This window comes from Tribolium madens, unplaced genomic scaffold (genome assembly GCF_015345945.1).
Source record: "Tribolium madens isolate multiple individuals breed KSU strain unplaced genomic scaffold, Tmad_KSU_1.1 Scaffold_91;HRSCAF=231;Tcas5.2_LG7, whole genome shotgun sequence".
Classification (NCBI taxonomy): domain Eukaryota; kingdom Metazoa; phylum Arthropoda; class Insecta; order Coleoptera; family Tenebrionidae; genus Tribolium; species Tribolium madens.
In genome coordinates this window covers 4,605,977-4,626,549 of record NW_025401063.1, presented here as the reverse complement: position 1 = coordinate 4,626,549, position 20,573 = coordinate 4,605,977, and the positions used below count along the sequence as shown (strand labels likewise).

Genomic DNA, 20,573 nt, shown 5'->3' with positions numbered 1-20,573 from the left:
AGACAATGTGAAGTACAACTGACAATGAGCGTTGATCAAAATGGCATTCTTACATTAAAAGCGAAAGAAAAATTACGCAATAACGAAAAGGATTTGAAATTATTATACACAAGAGGCGGCAGAAGTGACAGTGAAGTAAAAAACATTTTAAAAGAAGTTAAAAACCAAGCTGAAGAAGACAAACGATTTGAAAAATTCGCGCTAACGAAACAAGCTCTCTTTAATTACTGCGAAAGTGTAAAATATAATTTAGACAAAAAGCACTTAGGCTCGTCGTACATAGAAATTTATAACTTCTGTAAAGCCACACAAGAAAAATTAAAATCACTAGAACTTGGAAGCGAAGACAAAGTAGACAAACTCGACAAAGTTGCAAAATCAAAATGTGATTCTCTTGTGCGTCAATATAATTTTGACTTCATGACGAATTGTTAATTTTTTGGCATAGCATAAGCAATTCTAAGAATATTTTTTCTGTTTTCAAGAATTCGGAATGTATGTTTAATTTTACTTAATAATTATCAATTATAGTATTCAGAATAAACAGTTAATTATGACAAATTATGAGAAACAGAACTACAGAATTAATTTTTCTTTTAGCTTAATAAATAGTAAATGAAACCATAGCTATTAACATATTTTATTAAAGTTCTAAAACCAATCAATATCCTAATAAATTCATGGTTTTTATAAAATATTTTTTGTTAGGTATTACTATTATTAACATAAAACTTTAAGACTGAAAAACAACCTCATCACTTACCCTTTCATTCCTCTCGTCTGAAACTCGATCAGCCAATGAAATCGCAGCAATTCGCCTAGGTTGTGTGACTGCAATCCGACAAGGTTCTCCCTTACCCAAACCATCTGAAGCCCACGATTCCAGGACATATTGAGGAATTCGGGTACTTTTCCCACATCCCGGTTCTCCTTTCACAATAATAATTTGATTTTCTTTCAGTAAATTTATGAATTGCTTCCTGAAACAACACGATAAATAAACAACACCTAAATTAATGCGAAATCAATTACTTGTATTCAGAAATCGGTAAATTCACTTTCTCCTTGGCCAAATATTTCGAAACTGAAAACACTTTCTGTCTCAAATTCCCATTGACATCACTCAAACTATTAATCTCATTCATTTCGAGGGCAGGTCTGGTCTTCTTGTCGATATTTTGTTGTAAAAGTGGCACAAATTCGTTTGAGTAAATCTCTGATACATTTTTCAGGTTATTTGTTGTGTTCTGGTCTAAAGTAACAGTAGGAAGTGACCGTCTGTTGATATCCAACACTTCATGTTTGTCCATTATGATAGGATGTCCATCTGGGGTGATTTTTTCCAACTTTCTCAGCCAAAGTAAGGCAGCAAGGGCGGCTTTGTGAGACGCTTCTTGTTTAGTTTGGCCAGTTGAGACGAATTTCATTGGTTCCGGCCACTTGGTGTTGTAAGTGCAACACCAAGAAATGATCCTATTTTTTTCTTTAATTATGTTGTAACTTGGTTGTAGTTTGAGGTCTCTGTTGTTGAAATGTTGGGCAACAACGGCGAAAATATTGTTAAGAACATTTTTGGGAGAAGTGTTGATTCTATCAGTCGTCGCAGGCTTCTCAGACACATCCTTATCAACGCTCGTTGAATATTGTCTCGATTGGCTTAATTTCGCACAAGTCTTCTTTACTGCTGGTAGACGCAACTTCACAGAGGATTTTTTCAAAACTGCCGTTGGTGGTCTTCGTTTAAACAAGTTCTTTTTGTAGGCCTCAGAGTCAGAATTATTGTGTTTCTGAGTCTCCGAAGATTCCATTACGAAGTTTGCCGTTCTTTCGTTCCTTAAAAAGCGGACAAGAGACGAATTGCCATTTCTCTCATGGGAAATCAACGCACTGGTTGAATTCGTGTTAAACGGTTGAGATTTTTGTAACTTACTTGACTTGACCAATTTTGAAAATCTGTAGTTAGATAATAAACTTAACCATTTTTTTGTTTGTAGGGTTATGATTTTTGAATTATTCACTCGGAGCTGCTGACCATAACCAAATTGAACACAGAACAAACACCTCCTCTGGAAGGGGTTGTTTCTGTTGAAGATAAATGACAGTTTTTTCCACATTTCAAACTTTTTTGTATTTTCGAAAAACCAGAGGCACATGGGAACTGACAGTGACGGACAATGCCAACCTCACAACACGAAAAGCACTACGTATTGTGCATGCGCTGATTAAAAAACGAGAGAAAATTGTTATTTTCCAATTATTTATTTATCACAGAGACAAATAATTAGAATTACAAAAATGAATAAAACACTAGTTTTTATAATTAACTTGTCAATTTACATTTTGTTTTTTACCAGATATTAGTCAATGTTGGTACTACTGCACATTGAACATGTTTTTTGGCGGTAAAATTGAAATAACAAATGAGAGGTCCATTTTTTATTCAACTTTGGCGTGATTTTTACAATATTCAATAGTAGCAAAAACGATCATCAGTCGTTCCTCCACAGCCTTGAGATGGTCACTAATTAGCAACTGGTGTATATCAGGCATGAGTTCAATTTTTTTTCTCAAATGACCCCCAGCCAGATTCAACAGTTTCTTCAAAGTCGCACTTCTGAGCCTAAAATGCATCATTTTACAACGTTAAAGTCACAACAGATTCCAAGTACATGCAGCATTGATATAAAGGGGCTAAAATGTCCAAATGTGATATGTTAGGGTTCCCAAAACCTTTCCCATTGTCTATTAAAACAACATTTTCATGCAGTGTTTCGTAATTGTGCCTATCGCCATTCTGTATCAAAAAATCAAAAATTGAAGCATCAACCAAATCTAATATTCTTCGTTTCGTTAATTTTTCCTTCACGAATCTTAAAAATTAAACTAAAAATTTAGTCAGCAACAAGTTGCAATACAAACTTGCAATAGTTATCTTCTTCTTCCCAGATTGCTTTCTTGTTCTTCTTGTAGGTCCTTTGCCACGGTGACCTGTAGCTCTTCAAAGGCTCATTTACGTTAAAAATCACAGCCCCAGTTACAGAAAAATTCTCGTCATCACAAACCGGCTCTTCCCTCCTGCAGTACAAACATTTCCCAAAAATGCACGTCCTGTTGTTAATTTCAAAACTAGTGTTGAGGAGACGTTTAGTGGCCACGGGGGCAATATCATGAGAAAAAGACAACGTGCGCTCCACACTACAAGGCGTTAGTGGAAGATTTAAGAGAGCTGATAAATAAAATGCCACAATTTCACTACTGTGTCTGTCTTTCCCTGCATAGACGGGCCCCTCGATGATGCGCCGCTTATCGTACCATTTCGGTTTAAACACTACGTTTTGGTTGCCCTTAAACAATTTTCACAGTATAAAAAATAAACTATTTTTTTAACTCACTTCTAAAGTCAATAAAAGTTTCAATTGCGTCCCTTTGGAATACAAATCGGCTTTAATTATTTTCGCTGTTTTCAAATCCGACAATACAGTGCCCAAAAGGGGGCTTTCCAAGTCCACCAGTTTGGTACTGGAGACCCACGAATTTGCAATTTCCCATACTTTTGCGACTTCCTCGCTTCTTACAACATTCACATTTTTTATAAACTTATCAATTGCGTCGTTTTCGAACGGTTTACGCGTTTTATACAAATCTGGTAAATTTTCAAGGTGAAAATAAATTTGTTCGTGGACACTCCTAACCTCACTTTCGGTGGATGTTAACCTTGTTAGTAAATAATACGTTGAAAACATAAATATTACAATTATTGTGATACTAATACATGATAATTTCCTTCTGCGTATCATTTAAAATCAAAATTGGGATTTTTTGGCGCCAGATTTTTAACGAGTTCTGCACTTTTGAGGTTAGAAACGCGACGAAGGGAACATTAAAAATGACTAAAGTACGTAAATTTATTGGTAAGTGATTATTTTAAATCGCAATTGGGAGAAATATAATTTTGTTTTGAAGATATTGGGGCTAATTTGACGGATCTCATGTATTCAGGGGTCTATAATGGGGCTACAAAGCACTCAGCAGATTTAGAGCAAGTTTTGAAGCGAAGTTGGGACGCTGGTTTAGAAAAAATCATCATTACTGGGGGGAACTTGGAGGAGAGTCAGAAGGCATTAAAAATAGCCGAAACTGACGGTATTTAAGCGAAATTTACTTCGTGTTTTAATTTTATCGTTCCAGAGCGGTTATTCACCACAGTTGGGGTCCACCCGACTAGATGTCTCGAGTTTGAAGCCGACCCTTCACACTACTTGACTCAATTGAGACAAACGATTGAAAATGGGGGTAAAAAAGTCGTAGCTATTGGCGAATGTGGTTTGGACTATGACCGACTCCAATTCTGCCCCAAAGACGTGCAAAAAAAGTAATTTTCACTCAAAACCCGGCTGTGTTCCATTTTTTTCACATTTCAGATTCTTTGAAATGCAACTCGACTTGACTAAAACCTCAAACCTGCCTTTGTTTCTTCACTGCCGGAACGCCGCTGAAGACTTGGCTGAAATTCTGGGGAAGTACCCGAACTTGCGGGGGGTCGTCCACTCCTTTGATGGCACGATTGGCGAAGCCCGGCGTTTCCTTGACATGAATTTCTTCATAGGCTTAAATGGATGGTAAAAATTTCGAATTCGTTAAATTCCAAACTAAACTTAATCAGTTCTCTGAAAACGAAGGAAAACCTCGAGACTGTTTCACTGCTCCCCAGTGACAAAATCCTGATTGAAACCGACTGCCCTTGGTGTGAAATAAGACCCACCCATGCTGGATATTCCTTTATTTCCAAAGAAAATTTAGTAACAAACAGCGTCAAAAAAGAAAAGTGGAAAATCGACTGTTTGGTTAAGGGTCGGAATGAACCGTGTAACATAAGGTAACTGCTTACTCAATTATCCATTTTTTAACGAGTCAATTTCAGACAAGTTCTCGACGTTATTGCTGTGGTTAAAAAAGAAAACCCTGACACTTTATCTAAACTCATTTACGAAAATACACTCAAATTTTTCTTTCCTGATGCAATCAACACACCACTGTAACAATCATTCCTGTATGAGGAATGTTTTTGTAAAATAAATATAATGGGATAAAAAAGTACATAAAAATAACCATAACCTAGTTCGCAGACACCCTCACAGCCCTTATTTGATCGTATTTTGGACCTTTTCATACAACCAGTGGTAGTATTCAGTCGCCTTGGTTTGAGTCGTGTTGAAGGCTTCATACACCACCCTTTGCATATTCGCGGGGGATAACTGGCCCCTGTAATTGCATTTTTTTAAACTCATGTCAAAGAAAAACAAATCACTTACACAAAAACCTCGGTGCGCAAATAATCAATGCTCCTGCTGACATAAAACACAGAGCTTGACCACGCCGTAGTGACTGCGTTTTGAGACTGCTCCACGACACCAGGAGCGTATGAGTCAATCTGCAACAATTTGAACAATCTAGACAACGTTATCTTGCAAGACTTCATCGTACCGATTTCACTACCACTGGATATTTCTCAATGATAATCTCTTTAATGTTTGTGCACATGTTGCACAGGATTTGGCCAAAACTCCTCAGAAACTCAATGTAGGGTTGCGAGAAATCAATGACCCCCTGGCGATAAGTGGGGAAATTTTCCATGATTTGGTTGTCCACTGCTAGCCACCCGTCTTGGACTTTACTCACGACTTTATGGGTGTAGTCACATACGCCTGTCTCAGTCAAGAATTTCCTCGTGTTGGATTCTGAAACATGTGTTAGAAATTCAAGAAATTGGGGTTAATAGTGACATACTTTGCCAACTGCCGGCCTGTTTGGTGTCAGCATAAATGTAAATTGCAAGCAACAAAGTCGTTGTGTAAAACAGGAATCTAAACCACGAACGTGAAGCTTTCTTGTTGGCCATTTTCCCCAATAATTCCTGAAAAGAAATAAAAAAAATTGTGAAATTTCGAAAATTGAGGTAACTTTCGCTGTGAAATTAAATTTTACCACACATAAATTATTCAAATACCTTTTACAATAGATAGTCACCTTTCAAGCACCGGTTATTCGAAAAATAGCAATTTGTGTATTTTTAATTATTTTAAATTTATCGAATTTATGTTGGCACGATAACACAAAAATTTAGACAAAGCGAAACGAGTTTAATAAGATCACTGTACGCGAAAATTTTATTTCCAAAACTGTAAAAACGCCAATAAAACACCAAAAAATCTTCCAATTATTCCAAATTGCTGTCACAAATTGTCAATGATCAATGCCAACCGCGCAAATGCTGCTGCCAACGCTGCCAACACTCGAAAGTGGGAGACAAAAACGCGCCAATTTTAAAAACTTTCACAAAAAAAAAACGCGAATAATTAACTTAAAACAGCCGTTAACGTCATCACTCTGCTTTTATTCATGATAGAATGCATTTAATTAATAAATTATTAATTAAATCCATAAATGAATGGAATTTTTTAGAAATAACAAAGATTATCAATTGACTTGTTTCCATTCGTATGCAAGGCAATTACCTCGATTATCCGTTGAAAGAACTTTGCTCACAAGATAAGGTGCAAGTTCAATAAAACCGTCACTCAATGCATTATTTGATATTGATATATTTGATGCTTTGGACGTTGAAAAAAACGTATTTTTAATAAGGGTCGAAGTTTAAGAATAATATCTTAAAACATTTAACAAACAAGTACAATAAAGGTCAAATGATTTTTTTATTATTCGATCTTTACTTTAAAGTTTGATAACCGTTAATACAACCGAACAAAAAATTGGACATCAGATTTTTGAAACATTGTAAATACACTGTAAAGCAAGCTTTAACGTCAAATTTGACTTTTCGAAACGTCAAAACGCGAGTAAGGCTACTATCTAAGGACCGCTTTACACTTTTAAAGTCAATATACTCATTTTCATATAATGTGCACGAAGTGGTCGTTGAAAGAGATCATTTTAAGGTGGCAACTATGCGAAAATTCAAACAATCCTAAACTGAATCTTCCCCAAAAATTATTTTTTCAAATAAATGTGTACCCCATGTAGCAAAAAATGGTTAAAATTAACAACGTAATCAACATAAGATAGCAAACATAAAGATTTGTGTCATTATTGATGTGATTAAATTTGTTTTGAATAACATTAATGACACTTTTTGTGTAAATCGGACTTTAAATTAAAGATTCATTTAGACTTCTACAACCTACTTGATGCACATTAATTAAAAAAAAGTATAGAATGACTTTGGTGTCCCTTTTTTGTCCTCTTCAAATCAAGGCCACCTTTTTATGATAATGATGAATTTAATCATTTGTGAATGTTTCCAAATACGTCACTGTAAAAGAATTCTGGTGAAAGTTTTACTCTCGAGTAGGTTTAATTGTCACGCTGAGGAAAAAGTAAATTCATTTTTTTACTTATGTGTAAAAATACCTCAGAAATGTGAATGGCTTCAATCAATCCCTCTTCTTTCTTTTTCTTTGTCCTCAACTCTTTACTTTCAATGAGAATTTGATTCAACGTTTGTGACAACACTTTCTTGTTTATTTTAGGAGAAAGCGTTTGCCAGTTTTTAGCTAAAAAAATCAAAATTTTAAAATTGTATTAAAAAAAAAAACACATACCAATATATTTAAGAAGAATGGCACTTGAGGCAACGTTCTTGTTGTAAATTTTAGACCAGTGCTCCAAACTGCTCTGATCTCTGCTAAATCCCTCAACTACAACGTCGCACAAACAGTCTTTAAACGAATCATTTCCAGCAGTTGGTATTTTCTTTAAATAAAAATCAACACAACTCGATTCCTTCTTATTTGTAAACAAAAACGATTTCAAAGTTGGTACAACTGTTAAGAGGTCTTGTTTAAGATCATTGGGAAAGTTTTTCCTGTTTGAAAATACAACATCAAGAATGGAAACAAACTGTTCTTTGCTAAGCGCCGCTTCGTCGACGGCAGAAATCAACTTAATCAAATATTGGACAATAAATCGTGAATAATTTTTCAGTTCAATCAACGGTAACATCAAATCCTGGAAAACTGAAACAATTTAGTTGTTTTTTGGACGACACGGATTCAAAAAACCCACTAGCTAATCCCGTTTGGAAATCCCTAATCCCAGCTTGCCCCACCGCCCATAAAATTGATAAACCGATATTTGGACGATTTTGATAAGACGTTCGCAAAACGCAGTATTTTCCCAAATTGGCGCGGACTAATTTAGGGTCTTTTAAGGCGATGTGTTGCAAAAACAACTTGTAACCCAGCGCAGGCAAGTTTTTACTCATATCAGTGGCCATTGATGTTAAGGCGATGTCGAAAAACACCTGAAGGTTGTTTTTATCCACGACTTGGGTCACTTTTTCAATCACAGATAGAATTCCTGAGGGCACCTAAATTTAAATTAATTAAACCAAGCGAATTTTCCACTCACAATTTTCAATGGGTAATTTTCGGGCTTCGTTGCGAAGACTGGATCATGGACTTCAACATTGAGTTTCTGATTCAAAAACCACGAGAGTTCCTTCAACCACACAATGGGGGCGTCGGGGAATTGCGATTTGTTTTTTTCAAACACATTTTTAAATGCATCGACATCGATCTGGGGGCATAACCATAATTATAAAATAAAGTAAATAAAACGTGAAAATACCAAATTAAGTGCACTTTCAATAGATTTGGGAGCTTTTGGCTTCACCTCCTGAGTCTTCTCTTGAATTTTCGTTTTTTTGGACCCCCCGTCTTTTTTCACTTCAACTGGTTTGTTTTCTTTATTTTTACCATTGGAATACAAGTTCTTAACTTGGGATTTTGCCACTGAAAACAGGGCAATACAACAATTTGTTTTTGTACTCATTTGTGACTCACAAACATCCTCGACTTTTACATTGTGATTCTCCGGTTTGGTTTTATTTATTTGCTTCACAACTTTCTGATTTAAATCCTTGCTTCCTTTTTCCTTCTTTTTACCAACCACTTCCCATTGACCGGACATTTTTTCACTCAATTATTACTAGAAAATCAAAAGAAAACTCAAATAACCGCACTTATTGCCATGTAGCCTTCACACGTTGACAATCTTTTTGACAGCTGTTTAACCCCCACTCCGCCACGTAAATTATGATTTCTGAGCGGTGTGGATATAGAAATTAAAGTTGTGCTTTTATTAAAAAAATAAGACAGTAGTATTTCGTAGCACCATTTACAAATAATTATATGTCACAAAGTACCTCCAAATTTAAAAAAACTGCATTTTTTTAATCAAACCTACTTCAAATTTTACATCCATAACAGCCACTTTTCATACTTTTTTATCTGTAAAATTTTCTGTATTTTTTTTAGATAACGTTAAAACAGCACAGAACGAGTGCAAAAAATTGAAAGCAACACCCTCAAAATACCCATTTATTAATATAAATTTTTATGTACAATCCCCAACAATTCGTAACATTATTTTGTTATAAAAAGTGACCCCTTATGGGTATCAACACGTATAAAAGCTACAAATTCAAATGAATATGCTGCAACAAAATGTGCGCCTTCAAGTTCACTTTTAATTTTCCCTTATATTCGCAATGCCCGCATTTAAACCACTGAATCCTCTCCAAATCCGTGTGTTTCATCAACTTGTGCTGTTTTAGTCTGTTCCCCCTTTTCGCTTTATATTCACACTGGTCGCACTCAAACCATTTAATATCATCTGGTGATGAATGTTGCTCCCTGACATGCGTTTTCAAGTTATCTGAACGCTTCGTTTTATATTCGCAGACTGTGCAGTAATATAACACTTCCGTCTTGATTTCCTTCTTATCACAGTTTGTGTGCTGCGTTATCATGTGCATCCTCAGACAGGCTCTTCTTTTCGTTTGGAAAGGGCATTTTTCGCACTGAAATTTCTTCCTATTGTCGATCCCTTGGCGAGTGTGAATTCTCTGGATGTGTTTCCTTAAATCGCCTTTTGTTTTGCTCCTGTAGACACAATAAGTGCACTCAAACCATTTCGTTTCCTCAAAGGAGGTGTGTCGGAAGACAATGTGCGCTTTTACGCAGCCTCTGTACTTGGATTTGTAACCACAGTGGGGGCAATTATACCAGTTTAAATCTCCGATGCGAATTCTCTTAATTTCTGTGTTTTTACAACTGTTGACATGTCTTAAATAGACCAAACAGGAGAATGTCTCAAAACCACAATTGGTACATTTGCGGAGTTCAAAGCGAACCTTAGAGGACTGGCCCTCAATGGAATGTACTTTTTCAACGTGTGAGTTTAAAGTGATTAAAAAATCGGAAAAAAACGGGCACAGTTTGCACTGATATTGTGAAAAAATTGTGGATTCTTGGCAATCGAAAAATTCAATTTTTTCCAACATTGTTACATGGTTGGACGGTAAGCGTTGGAGGTTTAGTGTCCATTATACCTACAAAATCGTAAAATGGAACAAATAAATATTTTTGTTACTTTTATTTGCAAAAAATACAAACCTTGCTATGGGACGATGACCTCTATTTTTTGTGTGGCACACATTTTCGATGTTCCAGTTATTTACACAACTACCACCGTTAGAAACCGAAAAGCACCAATCACCATATTGCATTTTTTATTTCTAGCAAGCCAAAACACGGCAAAATATTAAAATCAAAAATGTAGAATAATTATTTGATTGGTTTGAGAGAAATTCACAACATCGTTGTACAGCGAGCACAAAAATAGACAACCAAATGTCATTTTTAAATTTGGCGGGTCATAAAAATGACAGTTGCCAATTTTGAATTCAGCATTTTTCAAACAAAAACATCACAATTTATTTAAATTCTTTTATTTTATGTCTCGTAGAACTATCACCATCAAAAGTATAATATAATTGTTTAATAAATGCATTGAAACAACTTAAATGTTTAATTTATGCTTCCCTCGCTTGTGTTGCATCAAATTCCGCTTATGCTTGCATTTATAGGCGCACAATTCGCACAAAAACCAGTTAATGTTTTCCAGAGCKGTGTGCCTGGATATGATATGATCGTTCAAAGTGCATTTCATCTTRGCTTTGTAGTCACAATGTTCGCAAAAGTACTTTTTATTATTGGGGTCTGTATGATTCGCTTTCACATGCCGATGAAGGTAGTTCTGGTGTTTGGTTTTATAGGAGCACTGATCGCACTCGAACCATTCGTCGCTGTTTTCCGCGTCGTGTCGTTTCAAGTGGTTCTTGAGAGCCCCCTCGTATTGCGATTTAAACGGGCATTTCTCGCAGGTAAATATCTTAAGTTCGTCCGAAAACCCATGCAACACTTCTATGTGTTTCATCAAAGAGTATACACTCTTAGTTTTGGCGTCGCATTGGCCGCATTCGAATAATTTAGTGCCTTTGAAAGCCCTGTAACTGATGTGGGCGCGCGTTTTTCGGGTGATTTTCGACTCGATTGGGGGCATTTTTGGCTTGGGTTTGGGCTCGTGGTGGTCGAATTGATGTCGCGCGAATAAAAGCAGAGAATAAGTGCCGAAATTGCAATCTAGACAATGGTGAAATTTCAATATGTTTTCCATGTTGTAATTCTCGTTTGCACTTGAGAGGAAATTCTCAAAGGTGAAGTTTTTGCCAGTTGATCGGTGGAACATCTCATTGTGGATTTTCAAATTGACTTTGAGGAAGGCAGTAAACTCGCAGTTTTCACACTTGTACAACTCGGGGGCGTTTTTTTTCATGCAGTTGAAAAGGTGGTCGTGACGGGCAGATCTTTTCAACAAACCCCCTTTCTCTCTAAGGAGGCACAATAGATTAAACACTGGAGGGTCGACGGGTGATAACTTGTCCATATTTATTAATAAATTACCACATTAAACATCTCTAGAAAAAGTTGGGTTAGAGGCGCTTTAAGCACTTATTTTTGGCGTACCAATATGCTTAGATTTGGTGGCTTTTCCAATGGGAATAGTCGTTGAAAACTTGTGAGTTATTTTTCAGGAAAATTCAGCAATTTTACAAGCACTTTTGTGAATGACAACACTTATGTCACTTCTGATAACAAGCTTAAATCGTATGAATTCAAACAAATAATTGTTTTATGTAGTTACTTTCAACTAATTACATAAACATATTAATCATTATAATTAAGAATTGAATAAACGTAGTTTAATCTGTGGTTTTTGTGTATTTTTTAAATACTATTGTTACCGCTGATCAAGTTGAAATTGACAGTTTTGGTACCGCTGACTTCGTCCAAATTTTATAGGTTATGTCCCCTTAAACGGCCAAAAAGCGATGTTAAACATCCGAAAGGTGGTGGTTGGGGTATCTGGGGGCGTCGATAGCGCCGTCGCAGCCCTTTTACTCAAAAAGCGAGGTGAACCACATCCAAAAATGTTCATAAACCCGACCAAAAATTTTAGGTTATGATATACAGGGTGTTTTCATGCAAAACTGGGACATTGCGGACGAAAAAGGCTACTGTTCCTCCGACGCCGACTACAAAGACGCCGCTCTTATATGCGCCAAACTGGACATTAAATTAACCCACGTTAATTTTGTCAAACATTACTGGAATGAAGTGTTTTGGTATAATCAAATTCCCCGCCAAAAAATCGTACAATATTCAATTTCAGCAACTTAATCAAAGAGTACGAGTCTGGGTACACGCCGAACCCCGACATTCTCTGCAACCGCAATATTAAATTTAATTATTTTTACAAATTTGCCGTGAACGAGTTGGGGGCGGATGCCATTGCGACGGGGCATTACGCACGGACTAGTTTCGGGGCTTTCCTCGAACATTACAACCTGGAGAAGGGTTCGTATCACTGCACAATTGTGTCAATTTACAATTAAAAAAAAAACAGGGGTGAGACTCCTAAGCGCCGCTGATTGGTTCAAAGACCAAACCTTCTTCCTGAGCCAAGTCAATCAGGAGGCTCTGCAACGCACAATGTTCCCCTTGGGCGACTTGATGAAACCACAAGTCAAAAAAATCGCAACTGAAAACGGACTTGAGAAAATCGCAAGGAAGAAGGAAAGTATGGGGATCTGTTTTATCGGCAATCGGAAATTTCAGGACTTTATCAGAGAAGTACCGCAATCGTTATTGGTTGGTTAGCCATGACTGAAACTTTTTTTTTCAGTACATTGATGACAAACCAGGCGATTTCGTTGATGTTGACACCGTGAGAGTCATGGGGGAGCACAATGGAGTCCACCAGTGGACTTTGGGTCAAAGGGCGAGGCTCTCCAGCTACGAAAGTGCCTACTTCGTAGCACGAAAAGACGTAGATAAGAATATTATTTATGTGGCCAAGGGTACAAAACATCCCCTCCTCTACACGAACATAATTTTCACAAGTGAGCCCCACTGGATCCACTCACAACCCCCCGACTTGCAAAATGGGGGCGTTTTCGAGTGCGATTTTAAGTTCCAACACACCAAGTATTGGGTCAAATGCCAAGTGTGTCAAACCAGCAAAGGCTTGATTATCAAAGTGAATAAATACAAAAGGGCTATCACTCCTGGACAATACGCTGTCTTATCAAAAGACGGTGAGTGTCTCGGAGGGGCTAGAATAATCAATACGGGAGTATCACATTTCTCACTATATTACTTAGAAAATAATAGTCTAGCGAATGTTTCTCATATTTTAAAAAAATACGTAAGTAAAGTCAGTGATAGTGAAGATGATCTTACTGATAATGAAGACATGAAGCACAGAGCTGTAAATAGATGTTAATAAATCAGCGACTCTTCTTATTGGGGCTCCGAGACCGTTTCCTCTTATCCTCATCTTCTGACACACTGTCCTCGGCTGAATAATCAGACCCTGACTCGTCTTTCTTCTTATTTTTCTTCTTCTTGTCGGAATCTGAATCGCTACTGTCGTCAGACTTGGCCTTTTTCTTCTTCTTCTTCTTCTTTTTCTCCTTCTTGTGCTTCTTCTCCTTTTTCTCTTTTGTGACAGGGGTCGGTGGTGGCGTCTCCTCGTCAACTTTTTCTTTTTTTATCGTGTAAATTGGCAAACGCTCCGGTAGCTTGATCTCCGAATTGATCTGATCAGAGAGGGTTTCGCGAAAATCATCGGGATCTTTCTTGATCTTCACTGGGGCCTTGATGGGGACTTGTACAGGCACGGCTTTGGGGGCGCACCCCTCCTCGTACAGTTTTTTCGTCTCAGCGTCGGTCTTCTTGCCCTGTTTTGGTACTTTGTAGTTGCTGACGTGGTCCACACGAATCGTCCTGTTCAGGATTTTGATTCCGTTGAAATTGTCCACGGCCAAGTCGGTGGACCTCTGGTCTTCATAGCACAAGAAACAGAACCCTTTTGACTTGCCAGAGTCCTTGTCTCTGATTAGGTTTAAATTGACGACTTCGCCGTACCTGTAGAAGTTTTGGGGCTACTGTTACCAACGTTTGAGACAACTTACTGTGAGAAAATGCAAATTATATCGCCCTCAGTTAGGTCAAATGGTAAACCACCGATAAAGACCCAAGCACTGTCTCTGTACTGGTCGTGCCAAGACGTCTTGTTGCCAGTATAAAGCTCCTGTTCGCTCAGTTTTTTCACGTTTTTCATATTCCTGAAATCGGAGGAATTTTTGCAAAACTGCCGGGAAATTTATAAATACTCACGTCAAAGGATTCATTTTGCTTGATTGTGGCCCAAATAATTAAAAAAAGTGGATAACAACAATAATACGATTAAAATCTTGTCGTATAAAATTTGAAAATTGAGGTTAAGTTTTTGTTGACATTTGACAGTTTTGAAGTTCTCATTAAGGTGCATTTACACCATACCTCATAATATTAAGATACCTTCACATAAGAATTTTATTCAGGGAAATAAATAAAATAAGAAAATATTTTATAAATCTATTGCCGTTCAAAGACATATCACAGGTGCATACGAGATCAGAAATAAAACATAAAAATAAATAAAAACGGTACAACTTAAAAAATTAAATTTGTACTTGTAACCCCCTATTCGCCCACTTCCATACCCGCAAGCAACTCAATCAGATTGTTAATTTTCGAGGCCAACTCTCTAGTCTCCGCTTGCAGCGCCACAATTCGTCTATCAGCATCACTGTCACTTCCACTTCCATTCTTTTGTTTCTCCAACTCACTTTCAACTTTTTCTATTAACGCATCCATGGCTTCAAGCCCTGTTGCCAGATTCAACATTTTCAGATGTTTTCGCGGCGTTTCACTCCTCCTGACACGATCAATTTCGCTCGACAGTTGTTGTTGTTGTTCATCAATTGGGATTTTAGTGCTTGTTGCTATTTCCTCCGAGTTTAACAACTTCTCAATTCTGTACTTATTTTTCAACAATTCGGAATAATGGACGAGGAGTTCATCCTCAACTTTGGTCAATGTGTAATCTTTCTCGCCTTTTCTGAATCTGACATCGTCCATAATCGAGGATAAGTACTTCCGGCGGCTTTTTAATTGTTGCTCTTTGGCGATTTTGGTTCTCAACGAGGCCAAAACCTTGTCTTCTTCGCGGAATTTGTCACGCAGGTTGGCCACCCTTTCGTAGTACTCCTGGAGTCGGGTCTGCTCCTCCAGCAGTTGTTTTCGAATGGCATTTTCCATTTCTACCAACAAAATAAATAAAACCCCAAAAATGGACAAACTCACCCAAAATTCGCTTATTCTCCTCTTCCTCCACTTCGATATTTTGCAACCGTTCCAAACTGACCAATCGGCGACGAAACAAATCAAGTTCGTCGGTTTTCAAACTCGCCATCTCTCTCTTCATCTCGCCCTCTTTCTCCGCCTTCTCGATCATGGTCTTGGGATAATCGCAGAAATTTGGGTATTCCCCCAAATTGATTTTCTTGAACATGTTCAAATATTGGCGCGGATGCATGGTTTCGCCCGTGTTGGCCAAAATGTGGTAACTTTTCGCCAGTAATTTCTTAACATCGATCGGATGATGAGTATTGTAGAAACATCTAAAGTGTTTATCATCTCGGAGACTCAAAATTGAAGTTCTTTGTAAAATGTTATAAGCGACAACTCCACACAGGAGAAACGAAGGCTCGTTTGTCAAAATATGGTCCCAGAAGATTTTCCAAGATGGCGCTGTTAACACCTCGGAAAAGGCAGTTCGCAAAATAGGCCACGCGTACAATTCAGACGAGACTTTTTTCTTAGTGAAAAAGTCCAAAAGTTCGGGGTCGTGTACCATTAGGACGTTTTCGACCATCGCGAGGACGTTGACCGGAGGCAGGGGGAAGTACTCGAACCAAAATTGACACCAGTTCACTGCAACTTAATTACAAAAACTGACAAACTCGAAAACTTACAAATAATCGTGCAAACGGCCTCGAAACATGTCAACGGTGTGTTGATAAAAACCTTGACAAAGGGGAAGACGAAAAGTGGTAGAAATTCGACATTGAGGAAGAAGGGACACCACGTGACCAAATTGTCGAGCAATTGTTTGAGGTTTTTGAGGTTTCTCTTGTTTTCAAGGGGGTATTTGCGGCATAAATCCTCAAAAGAGATGATCATTCGGTGGTTGATGATGGCGTTGTAGAGATCCCTGTTGTTGGGAAGCACCAATAGGTGTTCCCAGATTTTCGTTCGGTGGGAATCGGGATACTCGCCACATTCCTTCAGGATCATCCTCAGTTTCTCCAACTCGAGAATTTCCCTAATCTGGAAGTTGAATCGGTGAAATGCGTTTAGTCTGCGGTCCGCGTCGCTCACCTGCTCCTTAACAATACCCATTTTCTCCAAACATCGCCGCAATTTGACACTTTTTCCCGCACTTTGGGCCCTCACAGCCTTCAGTTTAATTGGTACGACGACATATTGCACCACGTCGTAAATATTCACGTCACCGGAGGATAAAACACACGACATGTAACTACCACCAAAATCGTATTTTGACACCTCATAATTCGCCACCAATTCACTTATGAGAATATTCTGGTCGCTGTCGTAGAAAAAAACAGTGCCACGACCTGATAAAACTGCTAGAATTTTATTTGCACCCCCATCGTTGGGTTGGGGGATAAAATCAACGTGTTTCAGGGACTGAATATGCTCGGGCAAGGTAATAAATTTCAGTAATTTGAAGTTAGTCAGGAGGAAAAGGGCGAGGTGGGGTGAACGACAACCAATCACCATTACTTTACCATCCCTTGAAAAAGAAATTACAAAAAATTAACAAAACTTCTACCATTACTGTGTGAAAGTGACGTTTTTCACTTCGTGGTTGAACCACACCAATGGGGGTATTTCAGTTTTCATCTCAAAAGAGCCAAATTGCCAGATCTGGATCACATCGTCGTTGAAACAAGTCAAAATATTGCACGAAACAGGAATGAAACACACCTGAAATTGAAACTGATCAAAATCAATTTGTGAAAGCAAAATTCGTACATATTTCAGCGAGCAATTGCGTTGCAAACTCAGCACTTGCAACTTGGTGTTGGTCCTCAAGTCCCATAAAATGGCCTCGCTTGTGGACCCCGTGAGACACAGGAAGTTATCCCCGTACGAAATGCAATTAACAGGAGACTCGTGACCCCTCAGTTGACCACAAACGGAGCCTGTTTGGGTCTCAACCACGTAAACAGCCCCACTATGCGCCCCTACGAGAATCTCACTTTCTTTGAAACGTGAAAATTTCACGATCACACAACTGGTTGTGAATTTAGGTATGTTCCAGAATTTCCTACTGGTGAAATCGACCACAAAAATGTTGCCCTCGTTATCGGCCAGTGCCAGAATTTGACCAGTTTTGTCAAAACAGCTGTTTATGAAGCGAATCTTCTGTGCGTTTTTGTCAGTGTGATGCACGTTAAGAATTAAGCTGAAAACAACTCATCATTAATGATTTTACAGTGTGTGAGGGGCGAAATACCCGTCTCTTTGAGCTGGCTTCAGAGTAAAAAGTTTCTTATAAATGCGATTTTCTTTGGTCAAATTGAGAGTCATGGTTATTTCACGCTTCCGCACTCTTAGAATTGCATTCTTGAGAAAAATTTGAGCGGTTTTAAGGCTTTTTAATTGTTTGTTTACGTTTTGACAAAGTGAGGTTAAGTACTAAAATTTGACACTTGTTCGAGCAACTGGAGCTCTGATTGGTCAAATCGGCTAAAGGTGCATTTACACCCAAACCCGCAGTAAATAAAAAAGTTGTCAAAACAATTTATTTAAAATCGGTGAATTAAATTACATTCGTATTCTTTTCACATAGTAATACAAATAAACAGATTCTATACAATTAATAAAGTAAAAGCAGAAATAAAACAGAATTTCAAAGGAATATCGCTTGTAGATGACAGTTCTAGGACAATTTCAACCAAAACATAAATACAATTGTGTATTTTAGTATAGCATATCACTTAAAGTACAATTTATTTTTCGAATATTTACAATATACAATCCACTCGTTGACTCACGCTGGTAGTTAATCAAAGACAGACATTGGATGACAGTTGCGTTTGCTGAATCATGCCAAGTAACTGTAGGTGTCTTTCTGGCCTTCAGTCCTCTCCAGATACTCCTTCTCAATCAAGATGTCTATGCATTTCTGCAAAAAAAAAAAATTAGACACAAAAACCCCAAGAAAAACCCTCACCTTGATGATGTGAACTCGAGGCTTAAACCTCGACGACAACTGATTCAAAACTTCAGCCACCAATTGTTGATGTTTCAGAATTTTCCTCATTTTCATGATTCTCACAATCGCTGCTTGAATCAGCAATTTCCTGTCTTCTTCAATATGTTTATGAGTCGTTTCTTGCTCCATCTTCAGCTCGGTCTTCATTGGAATATTGATATTTACTCGAAGTTTTTTACTAGAAAAGAAAAAAAAATCAATCAAATCGGGGAACCACCCCCACTAAACTCACTTTTTATATCCTAGAAAAAGATTCACAATCGAGTGGGGCGTGAGCTCGTTCTCGTCGTCATCGCAAGTGATTAGTTTCGCTTTAAGTAATATCTGTATGACCTGTATTAGGAAATCTGTTTTGATTTGGGTATTCTCCTCGAGTTGAGCTATTGTCCAATTTTCAGCCACGTTGAATTGGAGCAGCACAGCCATTTGAAACGTACTAGCTTGGAGTGTGTATCTATTTTTGAAACAGTTCGTGTGTAACTCGCCTTTCGACATGTTATACAGCCAATTTAATTTCCGGCCCGAATGTTGACCGGAATAGAAATTTGTAAATCTATGAACACTTCTTTCAAGCTACAAAAAACAAATTTATTAACAATATTACATAAAATTACAGTTCGTACCTCAGTCGGTAATCCAAAAGTGAAAGATTGTTGGAAAGGCCATGATCCGGAAGATAACACTTGAATACTAAAATCTATGTCTAGGGTTTCGTTTGAGTTTAACAGATGACTTTTGAATTGCTCGTTCAGATCTTTGGACACCCCAATGTCCTAAAACACATCAGAAGAAGAATAATTATAGATTTTTTACTTACAACAAAGTTACAAAACTTCAAATAATACAAAATAACTGAAAAAAAAATCTGTGCTTCCCTTAATGATTATAAATTTTTATTGCATAGAAAAAAGTAGATAAAAAATAAAAGAAATTATAATAGAAAAAAATAAAGGGTATGTTAAAATATCCGATATTCTAAAAGGTAAAGAAATCTTGGTTCTTTTTTGATATGATGATTTCCTTAAAAATTAGTTCAAAAGCATTATTTTTAAACCTTGGAAATTTTCAAAACCACGTCCATTACCACAAAATAGCGACTTTATGTCAATGTGCTGAAGTTTTTATTTCGCTTTTAATCATTCAGATATTGTGAAATAAAAATTTAGAACCTCCAAATGTTAAAAAAATTGTGGCATTTCCGTCTTGACTCTTTTTTTTTTAATTTTTTTTGAAAATTTGTGCTTACTTAAATAACTCAAATTTTAATGTAGCAAAGTTTTTATTTAATTTTTTAATTCAGATATAATGAAATTAAAAGTCTTAGAACAAAATTCTATCTTCAAAAAAAAAGCATTTTTCCCTGACTCTATTATTTAATTTATTTTAAACTAGTGCTATTTCCTGAAAGATTTCGATTTCATATTCCAAAGTACAAGCATAGACTAGACAAGGTATAAAAAAAATTAAAAAAATTTTTTCGTCATGATTACTTCAAAATTGTTATTTTTAAAGATTATAAATCAGACTTCAAAATTAAAAAAAAACTTGTCCACACAATTATAAAATTACGATTTTTATTTCAATAAACTAAAACTTTTGATTCTATTTCCTTCAGACAGTATAAAATAAAACTTAACAATTTTTTTAAAAATCAGTGCTGTTTTCTTATCAAAGAGTCAAATTTTTGTTCCATGGTACAAAGAGAAAACAGTAGATAACATATAAAAAAAAGTTATAACAAAAGAAACAAAGCTTGAGAATGTTAAAATACCCGATATCTACAATTCTAAATCTTCAAATAATAAAAAATTTGTAGCATTTCCGCCCTGACTCCATTTTTATTTAATTTTTTTGAAAAGTGCTGTTTCCTTAAAGGTTTTATTTTATTTTTTACAAATTACAAGCATAGAAATCAAGTTTTAAGCTGTAGGCTTAAATTCAGTCGTTTTCTGGAAAAA

The 20,573-nt window shown here is 36.9% G+C and overlaps 8 protein-coding genes across 13 annotated transcripts in view; 2 read left to right on the top strand and 6 right to left on the bottom strand.

Annotated features, from left to right (window-relative positions):
- LOC123010925 (ATP-dependent RNA helicase DHX30-like) overlaps positions 1-2,159 on the bottom strand; it is a 12,056-nt gene extending 9,897 nt beyond the window's left edge. Inside the window, exons 1-3 of one of the 2 annotated variants that reach the window (XM_044408116.1) lie at positions 1,931-2,072; positions 1,033-1,833; positions 764-980 (exon numbers count right to left, since the gene is read on the bottom strand). In XM_044408116.1, the coding sequence (XP_044264051.1) occupies positions 764-980; positions 1,033-1,808 (993 nt within the window). In that variant the 5' untranslated portion in view covers positions 1,809-1,833; positions 1,931-2,072. Of the gene's footprint in view, positions 1-763; positions 981-1,032 lie in introns of both variants that reach the window. The other variant, XM_044408115.1, reaches the window with a different exon arrangement.
- Positions 2,160-2,421: 262 nt separating this feature from the next.
- On the bottom strand, positions 2,422-3,890 carry LOC123012078 (glycosaminoglycan xylosylkinase homolog). Its single transcript, XM_044409860.1, has 4 exons — positions 3,393-3,890; positions 2,920-3,344; positions 2,670-2,870; positions 2,422-2,620 (listed from the first exon to the last, which is right to left on the bottom strand). The coding sequence occupies exons 1-4, from the start codon at positions 3,795-3,797 to the stop codon at positions 2,437-2,439; spliced, it is 1,215 nt and encodes a 404-aa protein (XP_044265795.1). The 5' UTR covers positions 3,798-3,890; the 3' UTR covers positions 2,422-2,436.
- Positions 3,518-5,091, top strand: LOC123012079 (putative deoxyribonuclease TATDN1). The gene is made up of 6 exons (XM_044409861.1): positions 3,518-3,911; positions 3,964-4,143; positions 4,189-4,372; positions 4,422-4,619; positions 4,664-4,876; positions 4,922-5,091. Exons 1-6 carry the CDS (start codon positions 3,773-3,775, stop codon positions 5,037-5,039), a joined length of 1,032 nt encoding a protein of 343 aa, XP_044265796.1. The 5' UTR covers positions 3,518-3,772; the 3' UTR covers positions 5,040-5,091.
- Positions 4,766-9,092, bottom strand: LOC123012076 (transmembrane protein 214-A). Its single transcript, XM_044409857.1, has 10 exons — positions 8,862-9,092; positions 8,647-8,810; positions 8,428-8,595; positions 8,083-8,386; positions 7,620-8,033; positions 7,429-7,571; positions 5,788-5,914; positions 5,485-5,738; positions 5,313-5,431; positions 4,766-5,262 (listed from the first exon to the last, which is right to left on the bottom strand). Exons 1-10 carry the CDS (start codon positions 8,986-8,988, stop codon positions 5,142-5,144), a joined length of 1,941 nt encoding a protein of 646 aa, XP_044265792.1. The 5' UTR covers positions 8,989-9,092; the 3' UTR covers positions 4,766-5,141.
- Positions 9,093-9,382: 290 nt separating this feature from the next.
- On the bottom strand, positions 9,383-14,735 carry LOC123012080 (RNA-binding motif protein, X-linked 2). 2 transcript variants are annotated; one of them, XM_044409863.1, is made up of 5 exons: positions 14,604-14,735; positions 14,399-14,551; positions 11,889-14,351; positions 10,476-11,839; positions 9,383-10,411 (listed from the first exon to the last, which is right to left on the bottom strand). In XM_044409863.1, exons 1-3 carry the CDS (start codon positions 14,615-14,617, stop codon positions 13,712-13,714), a joined length of 807 nt encoding a protein of 268 aa, XP_044265798.1. In that variant the 5' UTR covers positions 14,618-14,735; the 3' UTR covers positions 9,383-10,411; positions 10,476-11,839; positions 11,889-13,711. The 2 variants fall into 2 exon arrangements, with proteins under 2 accessions (XP_044265798.1, XP_044265797.1); XM_044409862.1 differs by lacking the exons at positions 14,399-14,551; positions 14,604-14,735 and having other exon boundaries at positions 11,889-13,701.
- On the top strand, positions 12,196-13,714 carry LOC123012077 (mitochondrial tRNA-specific 2-thiouridylase 1). 2 transcript variants are annotated; one of them, XM_044409858.1, is made up of 5 exons: positions 12,196-12,335; positions 12,382-12,547; positions 12,595-12,779; positions 12,829-13,055; positions 13,108-13,714. In XM_044409858.1, exons 1-5 carry the CDS (start codon positions 12,254-12,256, stop codon positions 13,705-13,707), a joined length of 1,260 nt encoding a protein of 419 aa, XP_044265793.1. In that variant the 5' UTR covers positions 12,196-12,253; the 3' UTR covers positions 13,708-13,714. The 2 variants fall into 2 exon arrangements, with proteins under 2 accessions (XP_044265793.1, XP_044265794.1); XM_044409859.1 differs by having other exon boundaries at positions 12,201-12,335; positions 12,396-12,547.
- A 94-nt stretch (positions 14,736-14,829) lies between the features above and the next one.
- LOC123010656 (TBC1 domain family member 31) lies at positions 14,830-18,043 on the bottom strand. The gene is made up of 7 exons (XM_044407725.1): positions 17,854-18,043; positions 17,370-17,802; positions 17,173-17,321; positions 16,692-17,127; positions 16,286-16,640; positions 15,615-16,244; positions 14,830-15,571 (listed from the first exon to the last, which is right to left on the bottom strand). The coding sequence occupies exons 1-7, from the start codon at positions 17,925-17,927 to the stop codon at positions 14,952-14,954; spliced, it is 2,697 nt and encodes an 898-aa protein (XP_044263660.1). The 5' UTR covers positions 17,928-18,043; the 3' UTR covers positions 14,830-14,951.
- Positions 18,044-18,128: 85 nt separating this feature from the next.
- Positions 18,129-20,573, bottom strand: part of LOC123011265 (cullin-1) — a 12,223-nt gene continuing 9,778 nt past the window's right edge. For all 3 annotated transcript variants that reach the window (XM_044408629.1, XM_044408628.1, XM_044408627.1), the window contains exons 7-10: positions 19,239-19,388; positions 18,848-19,188; positions 18,574-18,793; positions 18,129-18,525 (exon numbers count right to left, since the gene is read on the bottom strand). In XM_044408629.1, the coding sequence (XP_044264564.1) occupies positions 18,445-18,525; positions 18,574-18,793; positions 18,848-19,188; positions 19,239-19,388 (792 nt within the window). In that variant the 3' untranslated portion in view covers positions 18,129-18,444. The remainder of the gene's footprint in view (positions 18,526-18,573; positions 18,794-18,847; positions 19,189-19,238; positions 19,389-20,573) is intronic.